At 47.4% G+C, this 17,468-nt stretch overlaps 3 protein-coding genes across 4 annotated transcripts in view; 2 read left to right on the forward strand and 1 right to left on the reverse strand.

Annotated features, from left to right (window-relative positions):
* Positions 1 to 5,501, reverse strand: part of LOC8040113 (maternal protein tudor) — an 84,587-nt gene extending 79,086 nt beyond the window's left edge. The window contains exon 1 of the mRNA XM_029974649.4: positions 2,934 to 5,501. Coding sequence (XP_029830509.3) covers positions 2,934 to 5,169 — 2,236 coding nt within the window. The 5' untranslated portion in view covers positions 5,170 to 5,501. The remainder of the gene's footprint in view (positions 1 to 2,933) is intronic.
* Positions 5,502 to 5,600: 99 nt separating this feature from the next.
* LOC8040111 (NADH dehydrogenase [ubiquinone] iron-sulfur protein 3, mitochondrial) lies at positions 5,601 to 6,611 on the forward strand. The gene has a single exon (XM_002413945.5). The coding sequence runs from the start codon at positions 5,696 to 5,698 to the stop codon at positions 6,500 to 6,502; it is 807 nt and encodes a 268-aa protein (XP_002413990.1). The 5' UTR covers positions 5,601 to 5,695; the 3' UTR covers positions 6,503 to 6,611.
* Positions 6,612 to 11,882: 5,271 nt separating this feature from the next.
* Positions 11,883 to 17,468, forward strand: part of LOC8040114 — a 42,154-nt gene continuing 36,568 nt past the window's right edge. The window contains exons 1-6 of one of the 2 annotated variants that reach the window (XM_029974647.3): positions 11,883 to 12,189; positions 12,724 to 12,859; positions 13,417 to 13,469; positions 15,792 to 15,869; positions 15,986 to 16,080; positions 16,171 to 16,260. In XM_029974647.3, coding sequence (XP_029830507.2) covers positions 12,739 to 12,859; positions 13,417 to 13,469; positions 15,792 to 15,869; positions 15,986 to 16,080; positions 16,171 to 16,260 — 437 coding nt within the window. In that variant the 5' untranslated portion in view covers positions 11,883 to 12,189; positions 12,724 to 12,738. Of the gene's footprint in view, positions 12,190 to 12,723; positions 12,860 to 13,416; positions 13,470 to 15,302; positions 15,322 to 15,791; positions 15,870 to 15,985; positions 16,081 to 16,170; positions 16,261 to 17,468 lie in introns of those variants that run through there. The other variant, XM_029974648.3, reaches the window with a different exon arrangement.

Genomic DNA, 17,468 nt, shown 5'->3' on the forward strand with positions numbered 1-17,468 from the left:
TCACTTGGGAACAGTGCTTGAAGTGGAGATGGCCTCAAACACCCCCCCCTTCCCCTGCCCGTTTTAAAAGGCGGTCCGAGACCCGCCCTTTCCACCATAGCTTTAACATTGTTTCTTTCAACCTTCACCAAACCCCGTTTAACAATAAGGTTTCATAAAATACCGTTTTATCGAACGTCGTTTAATCAAACACTAATTAATCGCACGCCGCTGCATGAAACAGCCTGCCCGAAAAACGGGGGGTGCAAATGATCTCTGCCTCTCTTTCGTTTGTGGGTAAAAAGAAATCACAAGTACTCTATTTTGTAATTATAATTGTTAGGATTTTCCCCATTCAAGTTTTGTTGAATGGTCACGTCGATTTCATGCATAATAAAATGGCACGTTTCAGGGACACTCAGGGTGTCTAGCAAATTATTCTTTTGAAATTCATTGACAATTTCAGGTGAAATTCCTTGGCCACTCTAGAGGCGGTTAAATATAGACGCTTTCAGCGAGTCAGTTACTCGAGCTGCCACCAGTCGGCGCGCCCTTCGCAAGCATTCCGGGACGCCATAGCCGACCTTCAGTTTCCCGCCGTCGCTCCGCGTTGTGTGCTGCACAGGCCGCTACCGGAGCTTCGTTTTTGTGTTCATTTTCGTTCCGCGTTTAAATCTTGTATTTTCTTTAGGTCTTTTCTATGTTTAGGACTTTCATTTAATCATTTAATATTTATATTTCGACATAGCTCTTGTATTTTCTTATTTATGAAATGGAATCAGACAGCGAATGGGTCGACGATACAAGATTATGAGGCTTCAATGACCATGTAAGTTCATCCCATTCTTACACTTTTGTTGCTAATAAAGGGCAGTCAACACTATTGCGACATACGTAAATTTCGACTGACGCAGTAAGGCTATCACAGTCGTGCTTCTAACTGCATGTGCGCGCTCGTTTCCGTAAAGCCGACCCGCATGTAAGCGATTTAGCATGCGATGAGAGGAGCAACGGAGATTTCTCACTGTCGCATCGCTCGGTTTTGGGATTTCTAGAAAACGTTGCTCACCGTCTTGGTTGCTTGCCCCGTCGCTTCCATGCGGTTTGCCTCGTCGCGCGACTGACTGAGCGACAGCGAAGCGGGTCGCCGTCGCTTATCTGGTCGCTCGCCAAATCGCTTACATGTGGTTTATATTCAATTCATTTCCATGCACACAGCATTGAACCATTGGCGCCTCGATATTAAGTATAAACCGCATGCAAGCGATTCGGCGATCAAAAAGACAAGCGACTGTAGCCCGCTTCGCTGTCGCTCGGGCAGTCGCGCGACGAGGCAAACCGCATGGAAACGACGGGAGCAAGCGACCAAGACGGTGAGCGACATTTTCTAAAAACCGAGCGATGCAACAGGCAACAGTGAGAAATCTTCGGCGCCGACTCGTCGTTGTCGCCGTAAATCGCTTACATGCGGGTCAGCTTTACGGAAACAAGAGCGCATATGCAGCGAGAAGCACGACTGGATAGCCTTACTGCGTCAGTTGAAATTTGCATATGTCGCAATGGTGTTGACTGCCCTTTATTAGCGAGAAAAACGTTAGAATGGGATGAACTTACATGGTCTCTGAAGCCATAATCTTGTATTGTCGATCCATTCGCTGTCCGATTCCATTTCATAAATAAGAAAATACAAGAGATATGTTGAAATGATTAAATAAAAGCCCGAAATATTGAAAAGACCTAAAGAAAGCACATGATTTCAACGCGGAACGTAAAAGAATGCGAAAACAAAGCTCCGGTAGTGGCCGGTGCAGCACACAACGCGGAGGAACGGCAAGAAACTAAAAGGCGGCTATGGCGGCGCCCATGAAATGTTGCCTGAAAGGGTCTATATAAGACCACTACAACACAATGCATCGAGTACTGAGCACGGTGAGGATTATTTTGCACGGGCATAATCTAACTTACATAATCTGAAATATTCGGGTTCGTCCAGTCCGGATTAAACAAGCACTTTCTTGCAGCCGACATAGTCAGTCAAAAGGCCACTTTTGAAAACACAATAAAAACACGACGCTCAACCACACACGTCAATAACCAAATGGTAGCATGGCCGCCAGATGCACTTTCGGCTAGGATTGAATTGGGGCCTGCGGCTTTCCCATTTCTTACTGAATCTATAGTAGCTCTAACTGGATCTAGCCTAGTGTTGCGCTCTCAATCCAATCCAAGGCTTGGACTGGATTTGTCGGTTGTTATCGTTGCATCGGGTAGCGCACTCTTCATCAGTTGAGCAGAGCCCGTGCTTCGCTCTAGGCAGAATTTATTGCCTATATTTCTGCCTCCAAGTCCTCAAGTCTTTGCTCAGGACACTTGATGGTGTTTGCGGCTTATTTTCCCTGACTGGGCTCGCTTTTTGACAATATCCCTGACAATTCCCCGATTTTCCCCGGTGATTAAAATTGTCCCCGACAATTCCTAGTTTTCCCGGTCGCTAGACACCCTGACATTATTCTCAGATGACGAGCAAAATAAGGAATCCACGTTGTCTGGTTTTGTTTCCAAGAAACATGCCAAGTTACACGTATGTTTTAATCAAGTTGGTTTTGTGTGCACCTAATATGATCCCCACCCTTTGCCAGAGTTAGTAGAGATGCCCCGCAACTTATGGGAGACTTTCAGCACTGCTTAGAAGGAAACCTATTAACAGAAAGTTCACTGAGGAGGGAACTTGCTTACTGTCAAAAAGACATACTGAAGTGAGTCTGGACACAACTGAACTAAGAGTAACCTGGTGCAACTGGAGATACCGTAGACTTCTGTTGGCACGGGGGCTTTAGTCAGAAACATGCACACGTCTCTACTGCTTCTGCCAACAAGACAATCAAAATGAACATGACCACAAAAGCACAATCTTACAATGCATACAAGGGGAACAAAAAACAAAGGAAACAAACCTCCAAATGAAGTAGGCTTGCCAGCCCCAACTACAAGCGACACTGTGTGCTCATTCTCCCTGAAGCCTCTGATCTGCACTTCCACCTCCGAGTCCAGGAGTGCCTCCGACGTTCCGGACTCCAGAACGCACTGGATTCCAAACACTGGCTTTTCCTCTGCCAACTCCTGCGTGAGCTCGAAGACGTCTTTGATAGAAACGCACTCCTCGTTGCCATGGTCGATGTAGAAGACGTTGCAGCGTCCGCTGTCAGCCATGGAGGTCACCTTCGCCCGGTAGAACAGTAAGTCCTCCGAGAACCGGCAGGAGACATAGTCACCTGGCTGTGGCTGGTACGTCTGGTTTGGATGCTTTGGACTGTAGAATTCCAGAAGTTTGCCCTGCAGGATGGCCAAGTCCTGTTCCGGAAGCCTCATCAGCTGCCCGAAGAACTTGTTTGGTGGGGACACGCTGGTGACCACCAGCTTTTCCGTTGCGAGCAGTTTTGGTTGCGGTACCTTGACCGATGCCCTAGGCGCGGCAGTCTGGAGTGCCGCCACAACGGACACGGGCGGATCGTTGATGTACATGTCGACCATGTGCGTCCCGTCCGGGCGCACCTCGCAGATCAGCACCTTGGACTCCACATCGAGGACCAGCTTCTGCAACTCGTTCGCGACGTGGTCCGCGGACTGTGGGTCACACTCGAGCCCTACGAGGCTGAGCTTGACAGCGTAAGCTGGCTGCAGCGTGTACTTTGGGTCGAGGTGTCTCAAATCCGTAAGCTCCAGGAGCACAGTGTCCCCGTAGTCTGCGAGCCAGACTTGAACTTTGGCTCCGTTCATGCCGAGGACTTCCGCCCTGTACCAGATGTTCTCGTACTTACACGCTACGCCCAAACCGGACGAAAGATCTGACGGAGACATTGGAGGCATTGAGGGACTCTCGTGGGCAAGCTGTTCCGAGATCTGCTCAATTTCTTCGACCATCTCCTTCAGCTGGGCGTACATAACTTTGACGGACTCGAAAAACGAGACGTACATAACGTGCCCGTTCCCTGCATCTAGACAGAGCTTCTGCAGACGAATTTGTCCCTGGACGGCCGGGTTGGTCCGAGTGGGTGGTGCAAGATCCGGGAACTCCGCCTCGTACATTCCCACGCTGGGTGCCTGGACGAATCGGCATGTAAAGGCGGCATCCGCAGTCAGCGACTCGAACGTCGCCTTGTCCAAGCCCGTGCTGACGGCCGTACAGCGCACCGCAAAGACGGGCTCATCCAGGAATTCGTGCGGAAGGACGATCAACTCTGACGTCAACTTGATCTCGTGGTTTCCATAGTCCACAAATAGGACCTTGCACTGGCCTCCCGAACAGCCAATGACAAGAGAGCGATAGAGCAGGCCATCCTCCGAGAAGCGAGACAGGCAGACTGTACCCTCCTGGACTTGAGATGCCGGAAGAGAGGGTGAATTCGCACAGAACTCCTGTATGCTCTCAAGGAATTGGGCAGGGTCCCTGTCGACGAGATGAAGGTAGACATTGGACATGCTCTCAACGTGGGAGACATACGCCTGGTACGCCTTACCCAGAACAACGTTTTGGTAGCGGAAGGCGACGCTCGGTACTGGTGGAGTGCCGACGCAGGAACTCTGACTACTCGAACTGTCCAGCAAAGACGCTAAGTCGCCGCCTTCCGCGGGTTCGATGGCGACAAAGGGGCGGATACAGTTCTCGGCGACCTGCTCGTGCCGTCGGACGCGAACCGTGACCTCTTCGTAGAGAAGCTTGTCTCTGGCGAGCACCACGACGTCGGCAGCCTCCTGCGGCGAGAAGAGCATCATGTCGACGTTGTCCAGGAAACATTCCATCGCCAGCGGCGGCGTCCTGAAGATGTTGTCCTCCCCGCGGCGAACGTCCGACACCGATAGAATCTCGGGGTTGCCGTAGTCGATGAAGGTGACTTCGACAAAAGTCGGGTCCGTCTTCGGCCAGGCCGAGCACACGGCCCGGTACCACTTGTTGTCCGTGAAGCGCGCGAAGCATGGCGTCCCCAGCGGGATCTGACCTTGGTGCATGAAGCCGGCCTTTGTGCTCAGGGACTGTTCCAGGCTCTGCATGTAGTTCTCGATTTGCTCGACCGTGTCGTAGTCCCGCTGCACGTAGATCTTCAGCCACTTGAACTCGGACGCCACGTGCGTTACAATAGCCTTGAAGGATTCGGCGGCACGCGGGTCGCCGCCGCTTCCCGGGTAACTCATCGTTAAAGCGGTGATGGGAGCCCGCCCGCAAGTCACAACGTCATTCCCGGCCTCGCGTTGCAACGATAACAGGAGCAAATGTCACAGAAAGGTTCGAAAGAGAAAGTGGCAACGGGCGCAAGTTCCAACTTCCAACACAAACGAACCCCTGTCACTCGCCTACTCTCGTCACCGAGCACGCTCAGAAGCCGCGCAAAATCAGAATGTGCATCCTTTCAGAATAACGAAATTATCTGTTTGTTGCTCAACCATAATCGTCACAGTAAATCCTGAACAGGAACAATTTTATCCCTCTCAACGGACTCAGGTTTCAAGCCGGAGCCCACAAAAATTCTTTAAAATCAAACAAAGCTTTACCAGCTTTCTAGTCTAACCGACTAGACGGCGCTGACGCTCCCAATGCGGCACGGAGTATCATAGTTATCATCATCATTGATCATTACGGTTGCCACCATTTTGCTTTTTTTGGAGGTCGTAGGAGCCAAAGCAGCGCGTTTGGTCGGCATCGTGCCCCGATTTCACGGCGATGTCACTTCTTTTCGGCAAAGTACGGCAACTCGCGAGGCTCGGCGGCGCCTACAGCCACCGAGCCCCGTCCCTGACGCAGAGCTTCGCCCGCCGTGAAAGCACCCAAGCGACCCCGACGGCCGAGGAAACTCGACCGGCGGTACGCAAACCTCAAGTCGTCCAGCGCCAGAAGCTCGAAGACTTCGGTCGCTACGTGGCGGAATGCCTCCCGAAATACGTGCAGAAGGTCCAGATCACCCAAGGCGACGAGCTGGAAGTCATGATCGCTCCGGAGGGCGTCGTTCCGGTCCTCAGCTTCCTCAAGGACCACCACAACGCCCAGTACGCCAACATCGTGGACATTGCGGGCGTAGACGTGCCGACCAGGCAGTACCGTTTTGAAGTCGTCTACAACCTCCTGTCCTTGCACTTTAACTCTAGGATCAGGGTGAAGACGTACACGGACGAATTGACGGCGCTGGACTCCGCGACGCCCGTCTACAAGGGAGCCAACTGGTACGAGCGTGAGGTGTGGGACATGTTCGGCGTGTTCTTCGGCAATCATCCCGACCTGAGGAGGATCCTGACCGACTACGGCTTCGAGGGCCACCCGTTCCGCAAGGACTTCCCGCTCAGCGGTTACGTGGAAGTGCGCTACGACGATGAAGTCAAGCGGGTCGTGGTCGAGCCCCTAGAGTTGACCCAGGAGTACCGAAAGTTTGACCTGGCTACGCCGTGGGAGACCTTCCCTAAGTTTAGGTCCGGTGGTGCGGCCGAGGAAGTGGCGCTGCCCAGCGGGCAGGAGACGCCGAAACCCGAGAAATAAGGCGTTAGTGAACCAGTGAAGGTCCCATCCTCCCTAGATGTTGATTAGCACCAAAATAAAAAGCTGGCCGTACAGGTAGGCTTCTTACCTGTTAGGTCCGTGCGATATATTTATTTCACATTTAGTGCTTTGATGGACACTAGTGGAAGCAGCTAACATTTTGATTACCGTGGGTAGTACACTAGGTCATACATACTACAGGGTGTGTAAAAGGGAATGATGGCTGTTGGAAGGGATGGCATAAATTGGTTTCTAAACATGTCGAGCTAAGATTCTTCACAGGCCGAAGAATATGCATTATGGGTATAAATATTTGTTGCGTCTAGAGTGCCGTCCGAAGTCACTCTTGCAGAACGTTCAAGTGCCGTTTCACAGCACTCCGCTCGCGCCTCCCAGTGCCGTTTGAAAACGTTAAGCAGAAGTCACGCTTATTCTGACATGGTCCCAACAGCCGCTCGCCAACAATTTGTTTTGACATAAAGCGCGAGCGAGACAAACGCTACAGGAGTGAGCAGCATGCTTTCTTATATATGTTTATGCCGGCGCAATGCAGGTGCGCAATCTTCTCAAGTTTGCCGAAGTGGCACCCTCTCGAATGTTGCGATTGTGATTGAAAATAAATTCTAGTTTAAATCTCACGTTCTCCGGTGACGGCAGCAGCCTCTACAAAATACCAAAAAATCAAAATTTTTTTCTATGGCACATGTATTGAACCTAAATATTTGCGAGACCATAGAGTATATACAAGCCAGGCATGCTAACCATTACTCTTTTGAAATGAGTCGGGGATGTCATTCTCTGGTTTTCAGATATTATTTGTTATGAAGAAAGTCTTGGGGAATCTGAGTAGACACATAATTAGCAAATTTAACATGCAAAACAAAAAGTACAGCAAAAGTAGGCATACCGATTTCGGCGACAAGGTGCCAAACGCAAGACATTCTTCGCTAAGGAATGGCGCTCGAATGGGAGCGTAGAGCTGCGATAAATATTCCACTGAACAAACTTACCCGATTGAAAAGACTGAGACGAAATACAAAAAAATTTCTACCTACGGCAGTTCTCTGCTAAAGAAAGGAGACCGATTGGTGCAAGAGCCGATAGATGTTGACAGTGCTCTCTGCATAGACAAGTGGGGGTCGGCAGTAAAGGCACGCGAGAACCGCATTTTTCAGCATCGGGTTCGGTGACGAGACCACTGCTGTCGGTGGCTTCTGTTAGAGGTTTCCCTCCCCTTCGAGGCACGCCTCACCCAGCGCAGAATTGTAGGGGAGCCTGGAGGTCACTGCCGAAACTCCACCCGAAAACGTCAGTGGATCCCTTTCGTCCTATGGCACCCCCTTTACCAGAGAGCAACCTTCACTTTTCGCTGGGAGCTAAGCGCACCATGACAATGACTTTCATCCCAAAACAGCATGGATAAAAGTTGAAGACAAGAGATGTAGTAACAATTAGAGGATGCAAGGCAGACGGCGGCATTTAGCTGAAAATAACTGTCGAAGACAACAGATCTGTTTTTAGTTTTATCGTAATTGTTTTAACTTTTTTTGTTGTAAAGTAATCGTGCACTAACAATTCGTGCTGAAAAAAAGAGTGCATCGCTTCTGGCTCGGAAACGTTGTCTGCTATTGCCGAGGTCAAGGACCGTTGTACAAGGAAGAGATACGCCGGGAACAACGTCTGAAGACTTTCCTTTGAATAAAAATTAACTGTTGGGCTAGTTGGGTAAACATCTTAAACGCAAAAGCGCAAAGGCCGAGGACAAACAAAACACTTGTTCTGTCCTTGTCCTTCACACTTTTGTATTTAAGACCTTTGAGAATTACCAGTGTGACCGTTGCCTCAGAGCACACCACTTAATTAAACACCTTGTCAATGAATATCTTTCGAATTCCAAGGGTGCCCCCGCCCTGCACCCCCACTTCGGACGCCCAGCTGTCGTGTCATCATCTGCAGCCGCGGCACAGCTCAAGCATACCGCTTGTAGAGAGCCTACCGCCTGCAATCTTACGTGCTGTCAGCTGTTGCGCCAATCGGACACCTTCCTTTAGCAGACGGCCGCCGTAGGTAGGGATATGATTTTTTTTTTTTTTTCGTACCTTTGTTTTTATGTAAGTTTATTCAGTGAAATTTGGATACCACTAATGCATTCTTTGGCCACCTTTCTAAAAAAAATTGCTCAATACATTCTAAAACTAATTTATGCAGTCCCTTCAAACAGCCATCGATCCCTTTGACTCACCCTGTAGGGGTAGTCAAAGGGATCGATAGATTGGACTTAACTCAGAAAACAGATTACCGCGGCAAAAGGTGTCCAATTGGAAATGTTTTTTACGGAAAAAACTCATAAGGAAAGTTGCCCTTTCGAGTAGTGGTAACAGAAAAAGGATCATGGCAGGGAGCTATGTCTAGATTCCTTCTAGACCACCTTAAAAATCTTGAAATCAACGATCCTTTTTTGATTCCCAACTCGCAGACATTGATAGAACAGCTTAAACAAGATGGCGCGACAGTGAGGTGACGCTTGACGTGGAAGACTAATTTTACTCTGTCCCACACAAGGAAATGTTTGCGGCAACTAGTGCGTGCATCGAGAACCATGGAACTGTGTCCTTCCAAAATCAGTGCGGTATCTCCGTGGAGTCATTCATGGAGCTTCTGAAGTTCTACCTCACCTCCACTGTAGTGACGTTCAACAACACATATATATCCAGAAAAAAGGAATATGCATTGGCTCATGCGTGGCACCAGTTCTGTGTAACATCATCTTAGCCCAATGTGACAAGAACATAGCCCAGAAGCTCCCAGCAAACCTGGTATCACAGGTGTTCAGATATGTTGATGATTATCTTGTCCTACTGCATGAACGACCTGAACAAAATGACTCAACTGTAAACAATACCTGCACCACGTTCCTTACTCAATCTCAGGGACTAAGCTTTACCCATGAGCTACCAGATGAAAGCAAGCTTCAATTCCTAGATCTTCAGCTGTCCTTTGAAGACAACCATACTTGCTGGACATACAAACCACGGTCCAAAAAATCACTTCTACCATTTGATTCGGCTCATTCTAAAATAATCAAGAGAGGAATTGTAAAAAACTGCTTCATAGCAGCCTTGCAAAAATCATGCGACCACACAGCCAAGCAGAGTTTTGAGGCACAAGTTAAAAAACTACAGGAATCTGGGTATACCAGTTTTTTAATGTTCGATGTAGCAGAGAGCCTGACCACTCACAATGAAAGAAGAAGAGATAAGACACGGCGCCCGGCAGTGATACCCTACCAACACAAAGTATCACACAACTTGAAACGAATAGCGTCAAAATATGACGTACAGGTTGTAACATCAGCTCCTGACAAACTTAAAAAACTGTGTCCAAAAATCAACTCCCAGAACGAAAGACAAGAACACTGCTCAGTCCAGCACACACATAAATATATCAACTGCAACGCCAACATCGTTTACGAAATTCCGTGCACATGTGGGAGAGTGTACGTCAGTCAATCTGGGCGCTGCATAAATGGGCGACTACGAGAGCATGAGCTTTCCCTGCGTGCGTCACCGTCTGGACACTTGGCCATACATGCCAGAGACCATAAATGCACTCCCCTTTTCAATCAAACGCAAATACTCTAACGCTTTCGGAGCAAGAGAGCCAGAGAGATTTTCGAGGCAAAAACTATAATCGAAAAAGGAGACACGTGCATTATTAGCACACCATCAATTTCACTGTCTGAGAAAGAGATAGGGTACCTCAAGCTTTTTTCTTAATCTGGATGCTTTTCTTTAATTTTATTTTTCTATCAGTACTAATTTTGATCAAATAATTTTTAATCATTTTAAGTTGAAAAACAATTGGAGTCTTAATTTATCAAATCTCCTCTCATTTTCGTATTTCTCTTATTATGCATTAAACAATCAGTTGTTAGTAAGCGCTTGTCCTGTTCATTCTTTGTCCTGTCCTTGTCCTTTGCGGTTTTTTAATGGACTTTTTCCACATAACGACGGCACCAGGCGGTGGCTGCACGAACTAAAAATCGAGGAAGTGACCTACCTGCGCTACCAATCGATACCGGGAGCTACGCTACCAGTTTCTTCGCTCTCCGAGCTGCGTCGCGTGCCCAACGCGAGCTTAAAGATCGGCATCCGTGGCGTCCACCCAATCACTCTGTTTTTCCTTCCGTCCACTTTCTTTTTTTGTGTAACCCAATTACATATATATGCTGCAATTACCTGTTCTACTCGCTTACCCACAGGCTCATTCCGAGTTTCCTCGATTTTTCGTTCCGACTTCCGCCGCTTGGCATCGGGCGCTCGCGCGTGCGCAGAACGCTTCTCGGAAAAGGTTCATTAAGATGTTTAACCAACTAGCCCAACAGTTAATTTTTATTCTGTAGGGGTAGGTTTGTGCAAGTTAACAATGACAAACACTTCTTCGGACATGCAGAAAGGTGTTTTCTGCATATCGAAACTGAAAAGATTTGCGACCCCATTTATATTTACAAAAAGAAAGCTCGAAAATTGCTTTAAAATTGTTCACCACACATCTTCCCCATTCCTCTTATTTCGTACAATAAATAAATAAAGGGTAGCGATAAAACAAAAAAAATATCCCTGCAACCCAGGAACGACAAGAATGAGACCACGTGATAGGCCACGCTGCAAGCCTACAACCACTACAACTTCAAGCCACTAGACTAGCCGGGAAAAACCGAAACGAATGAATGAACGCACGAAGCGCGGGTTCATGACCTAATAAAGCAACAAACACGTTAAAGGCCGTTGCATGTATCGACAATACTTCTGCCGAAAGCTTTCTGTCTAAAGCTCGCTAAAGAGAATCCCAGTGTTGCGGCAATGACAAGCGATAATCTCATAGTTTCGGAACATTACACGCGAGACCCGAACCCACGGTGAGAACGCTTGTTGAAACAGTCGACTCGGTGCACCTACGTTTAAAACAAAATATTTTAAAATTGAAGTACCAAAGCAAGCTTGATCCAAAATCATCGAGCTCGTTCTTTAACCAGACAATAGAAGCGCGTGCAAACCACGGGTGCAAACGTCAACACGGTCAACACCAAACCAACCAAACTGTCAACGCGCCCAAATCAGTCAAACTTCGTGATCATTCATTCCGCCATTCATTCCGCAAAAAAATAAATAATAATAATTGCAAAAGATAAATATATAAGTGCACATAGCTACGCACTCATTATTGTTCGCCCTGAGAGAATATAGATATGTTACTGACCGTTTAATTGTTGACTCACGAAGTTCACAACAGTGCCGAGCTGTCGTGCACGCACCAACGTCAATCAAGCAAATTTCCCTCCGCTCCCTAGGTTGCCGTCACCCTGGGGACATTTTTTTCTAAATTCCCTAGGAAAATGGTTTTACCATGGAGGTCAGAAAAGCTGTTGGGAGATAAAGAGAGCCTCACGATTGGTTAATCTGGAACGTGACGTATAAATTACTAGCTTGCTGAAGCCAAGGCCAAGGCGTGCTGTCTCCTTACCCACGGTCGCAAGATTACGGGTTCTGGCTATTCGGGCGTTCCGGTGGAGTTCGGCTGTACGATTGCTGTGTAGTACCATCCGTGATTCCAAGTATGCTGCTATTATTTTTAAATAATTTGCGTGCAGTTTAATGGCATATCTTCTATAACCACTTCAACACAAGGTACGTAGCTGTCGTCCACAAGCCGGCCTTGCGTTTTTGTGTGCTATTTCGGCGAAGTTATATCGATATGTTCCGAAACTCGAGAAGAATCTGCGAGCAAAGTTCGTAGAAATTATGTCACAGTGTCACCTAATTTGTTTATAAGCAACGCTGATTTTGTTTCGTTAGATTCTGCAGCATTTCTACGTTTCCTTCGACGTGTTTTCGATCCCGGTGTAGACCTACTGGACAATTGCCAAAAGCCGTAATTGGCCGTCGCTAATACCGAGTAACCTCCGTCAAAAGCAATGCACAGAACACGTGCGGATGTTTACAGGTGGGCGTTTCCGAAGTAGCTGTCATTTCTCGAGTCTAATAAACGTTTCTGTCTATTGTATCGGTTTACTAACAGTAAGTTCTGATGAAGATAACGCCGGTGTAAACTGAACGTAACATCGCTTTTCGATGAATGATTGTGGTGTGTGGTGGTGAGGCGAGGTCTGTCCTTGACGATTGGAGTGAAACGTTTGTTCTATTTCTTCTTTACCTGCGAAGAATACCTGGGCCAAGATGCCGGACGATAGTGGTGATAATATGCGAGCGGGTATGTGGTTTATCGTCAGCATCCCGAAGGAAGAGACGGAGATTGCCGAGCGATCGCGGCCGGAGAGCCGCGCGACCTTGTCAGAAGGTAAGGCACTACAACGTTCTACCCGCGAAGTCCACGACCCAGATCTCGTTTATATGTTTTGGCCAAACGGGGGTTTCTGCCTTCGTATTTGGGCAAGCGACAGTTCGACGTACTGTTTCTTGCATTTCGAGACAAGCTGGGTTGGACATTTATTGTTTTCCCTCCTTTTCTCCCTAGTAGGTAAATTTGTCCCTTGATATTCCAACTTTGGCGGCAATGCACACATGTTACCCCTAGCAGCACAGATCATCCCTGGAACGTCGGGACATCCCGAGGATATCCGGGGGCGTACCATGTGTGCTGCTTGGGACGTTTTTCTTTTCCTTTTCTGTCATGTTTTTTTTTTTTTTTTGAAGGATCACAATTAGCCAGCGAATGACGAAAGTGGCTCACCATAGAGTTCTTTTTTTTTTATTTGTTTTTTTCCATTCACTGCTGCAGTTTATGATCAAAGTTATGATACACATTTCACCTGTGGACACCTGTGCACTGCGGTGAAGCACTTTTGAATCTTGTTTTCAACTTATTCATTGCATTTGCTTGTTTCTATCAACCAGATGACGACACGGAAAACTTCTTGGATAGTAAAGAACACCTCACTTTAAAACAGGTAGAGCAAAAAGACAATAATTGTGGTAATACAGGGTGTCACAAAAGAAAATTTACACGCTAAAATGGCTCGCAAAAATCAAAAACTGGACGGATCTTGTAGCAACTTTCCTCAAAAATGTCTTTAACTGGTCGCATTGTTGTGCTAAAATTTCAAGTCAAAACTCCGAGTACAAAGAAAAAAAAAAAAAATGAAAACTGATTTTTTCAACGGCGGAGCGGCAGCTGTCTGGTAGACACTGAACGACGGCCACATTTCTTGGCCTTATCCAGAGATGGCGCTAAAGATTCACTAGACGCTGAATGAACGAAAAGGTGTGCTTTTATCCAAGTTTTGGTTGCGTGGGATATTTGCCAAAATAAAGTTGTTTGGTTTTTCAGTTAAGTTTCACTGTGCAGAAAGTGTCACGCCATAAATACAAATAAATGAAACTGCCAATGTCTGCTCCAGAAATGATGTACCTTCGTCTCCGACGGTTCTTGTTTCGTGCATCAACTGCTTTCGCAGTTTGACGTTCGTGCTCCTGCCTCAGTGCGTTAACTTCATTTGTTATCGCTGTTTCTTTTTTTTCCTTTTTTGTTCAACGCCTCACCATGCGACAACTGAGCTCCAAGGAGAGGTTCCAGGTGGTTCTATGGTACACAACAACTGGAAGCTTCAAGCAAGTCCGAACAAAGTGCCGGGCCGCCTTCAACAGAAGAACACCCTCTCAAACAACCATCATCAAGTGGGTGGCAAGGTTTCCCCAAGACGGGAACATGACAAACAAGACTCCGAACCTTGTTGAAACGTCGCCGAAACGAAGAGAGCAGCAAGCTGTTCTCGACGCACAGCCCAGCCTCTCGATCAGGCGTGCTGCTTGTCAGCTCAACCTAAGCCAGGGCTTCGTGTGGCGGGTGCTTCGCCGGCGAATGTACCCGTTCAAAGCGCAGCTCCTGCACGAACTGAAGCCGGAGGACTACACACGGCGGGTGCAGTTTTGTGAGGACGAGCTGGCGCGGATTCAGGCCAACCCGTGCCACCTGCAATTTTTCGTGTTTACAGACGAGTCAGTTTTTCATCTCGACGGCCGCACCAACAACCAGAACTGCAGGTTGTGGTCTGCTACAAACCCGCACTGGTCGACCGAACATGCCGTTCTGTCGCCGAAGGTCGTCGTTTGGTGCGGCATTTGGCGAAAGGGTGTCGTCGGCCCGTTTTTTTTTTCGATTCTACGGTGACCGGTGACACATACTCAAGATGCTGGAGGAACAGATTTTGCCGGAGCTCGAAACTGCACATATGCAACGCAAAGTTTGCATCTTCCAGCAGGATGGGGCCCCTCCCCACTATGCGAGCAACATGAGAACTTGGCTCAACAACACGTTTCCCGGGAGATGGATGGGCCGCGGCTCTCCAACCATGGCTTGGCCTCCTCGGTATCCAGACCTCACCCCTTGTGATTTTTTTGTCTGGGGGTACGTAAAGGCTCAAGTGTACGCCCGGCGATCGAGGACCATCCCGGAGCTGAGAGAACACATCATCGACGCATTCGAGCCGATCAGTGACGACACGTGGGAGTCTGTCTTCCAGGACTATGAGAGGAGGCTTCAAGATGCATCGAAGTTCGCGGCGGGCACGTCGAGCTGGGAGTCTAACCTTTTTTGTTTTGTTTTTCTTCCGAGTGTATGTGCATGTGAATGAGGCATTTTAGCGTAACTACGAAGACCGCAGTTCAGATTTCAACGGCTCTTTTCAGAGCCACCAGATTGCTGCTTTATCGGGCGCACTCCTGGCTACCTCTCGTGTCCTCATTCAAACGTCAAACTGCGAAAGCAGACGATGCACGAAACGAGAACCATCGGAGACGAAGGTACGTCATTTCTGGAGCAGACATTGGCGGTTTTATTTATTCGTATTTATGGCGTGACACTTTCTGCACAGTGAAACTTAACTGAAAACCCAAACAACTTTATTTTGGCAAATATCCCACACAACCAAAAAACTCGAATAAAAGCATGCTTTTTCGTTCATTCAGCGTCCAGTGAAGCCGTAGCGCCATCTCTGGATAAGGCCAAGAAACCTGGCCGTCGTTCGGTGACTCCCCGAGAGCTGCCGCTCTGCCGTTAAACAAATCAGTTATCATTTTTTTATTTTTTTTGTACTCGGAGTTCCGACTTGAAATTTTAGCTCAACAATGTGACCAGTTAAAGACATTTTCGAGCAGAGTTGCTACAAGATCCGTCTAGTTTATGATTATTGCGAGTCATTTTAGCGTGTCAATTTTCTTTTGTGACACCCTGTACTTTACGGGAAGTTCTACATTATCTCTCTTTCTTTTAGGCACTGCACGACTGTCTTGAGACATACAGTATACGCAACGCTGTCTGGACTGCAACTGCAGAAGATAGATTTTATCAGGTATTCCTCACGACGATCACTGAAACGCATTTACAGCCATACTTTCTGAAAACAACAAATACATGTTTTTTTTTTTCTATTCCGGTGGTGATTTAATATATTGATGGCATGTTCAGGTATGCTTCCCATGTGAGGGGGGCAAGACCACAGACTACATCCTCCAAGAGCTGACGTCGAGGGGAATTGGGTCCAAGTGTGACTCGACCATTGGGTAACTACCTATTTAAACTGTTTCTGGTTTGTGACAGGGCCAGCTATAAATGTGCTGTCTGGTCTCTGATATGTTCCTTCCTTAATCCAGTGTGCTGCCATGCCCAATATTTTACAAAGCTGCCAGGCAAGACAGCGACGATGAAGAAGAACAGCCCTCGGTCCACGCCACGCCAGAAGGGTAGGATCTCGTTTGACTTTTCCGGTATATGTTGCACCCGCTCGATTGCTTAATTAATCGACTTTTGGGCTGGGTCTTCTATAAGCTCTTGCACGTCTTCTTGGCAACTGCATGGTGGAGCTTGCTAATATCAGCACTTTTCCAACTAGGAGAAAACACCGCTTGACGACGCTATGGAAATGTGTGCCCTATTTTTTAACTAGTATAATGTATGCACTACGTAATCTTTTGGTTTTCTCCTCTTTCTTAAAATAAATTCAAATGAAAAATCGACCGCATCTCCACGTGGTGAATGATGTTGATTGGGGCGAAGCTTTGGTGGTGCTTGTCTGCGTAGACGCTGAGCCGCAGCATGCCGAGCTTTTCGTTCGTTTTCATCCATTTCAAAAAGGGAATGTGTGGTATGGAACGTGGTTATATACGCATTTGAGCGTTTGACAGCAGCGCTTTCTCGTCTATAAACGTTGAGCCAATGCATGCAAAGTTTAACGCGATTATATACGCATTTGACCGCAGCGCCCTCTCCTGTATAGGCGCTGAGCGGCTGCATGCAACGTTTCATTCATGACATTCCCAGCTCTTGAGTTACTACCACATCTCAGAGCCCCCTACTCGTCCCGCAGTCGTCGCCGAGTGGTTAAGGCGATGGACTAGAAATCCATTGGGGTCTCCTCGCAAAGGTTCAAATCCTGTCGACTGTGCAAACTTTTTTTTTTTTTTTCATTTTTTATTTAAAAAAATTTTTTTGTTGTTCTACACGAACACATGAGCTCACGAGCACCAGCAAGATCGATGTGAGCACGGACGCCGGACGAACAAGTCTAGACCCTAAGGAGCTTCGCCCCTGAAAGTTTAACTTGCCAGCAAGTTCTCTTTAGACTGTATACCATTACCGTATTGAAATTTCTCAGGCAAAGATTGCTGGAGATAAAAGGTTTGAAATATGAAATATTGATTTTGACTATAACATCGACAGCAGTCATTTTCTATGAAGGTCTCATCTCAGAAAGCTTCACTCATCAACTCCGGACGTAACAAGTATACCTTCCAGGGATCCCAGTACATGACCATGATAACAGTAATAATAATAGGTAGCCATAATACTAATACTAATGCTTTAAAAACCATGCCCATCAAGGTCTCGTCGAATATGGCTCCTCACTGTGCTAAATTGGCTGAACTTCACAACTAGCTTGGTTGTTTTAAAC

Source organism: Ixodes scapularis, unplaced genomic scaffold (genome assembly GCF_016920785.2).
Source record: "Ixodes scapularis isolate PalLabHiFi unplaced genomic scaffold, ASM1692078v2 PGA_scaffold8__174_contigs__length_109621045, whole genome shotgun sequence".
In the NCBI taxonomy this organism is placed as follows: domain Eukaryota; kingdom Metazoa; phylum Arthropoda; class Arachnida; order Ixodida; family Ixodidae; genus Ixodes; species Ixodes scapularis.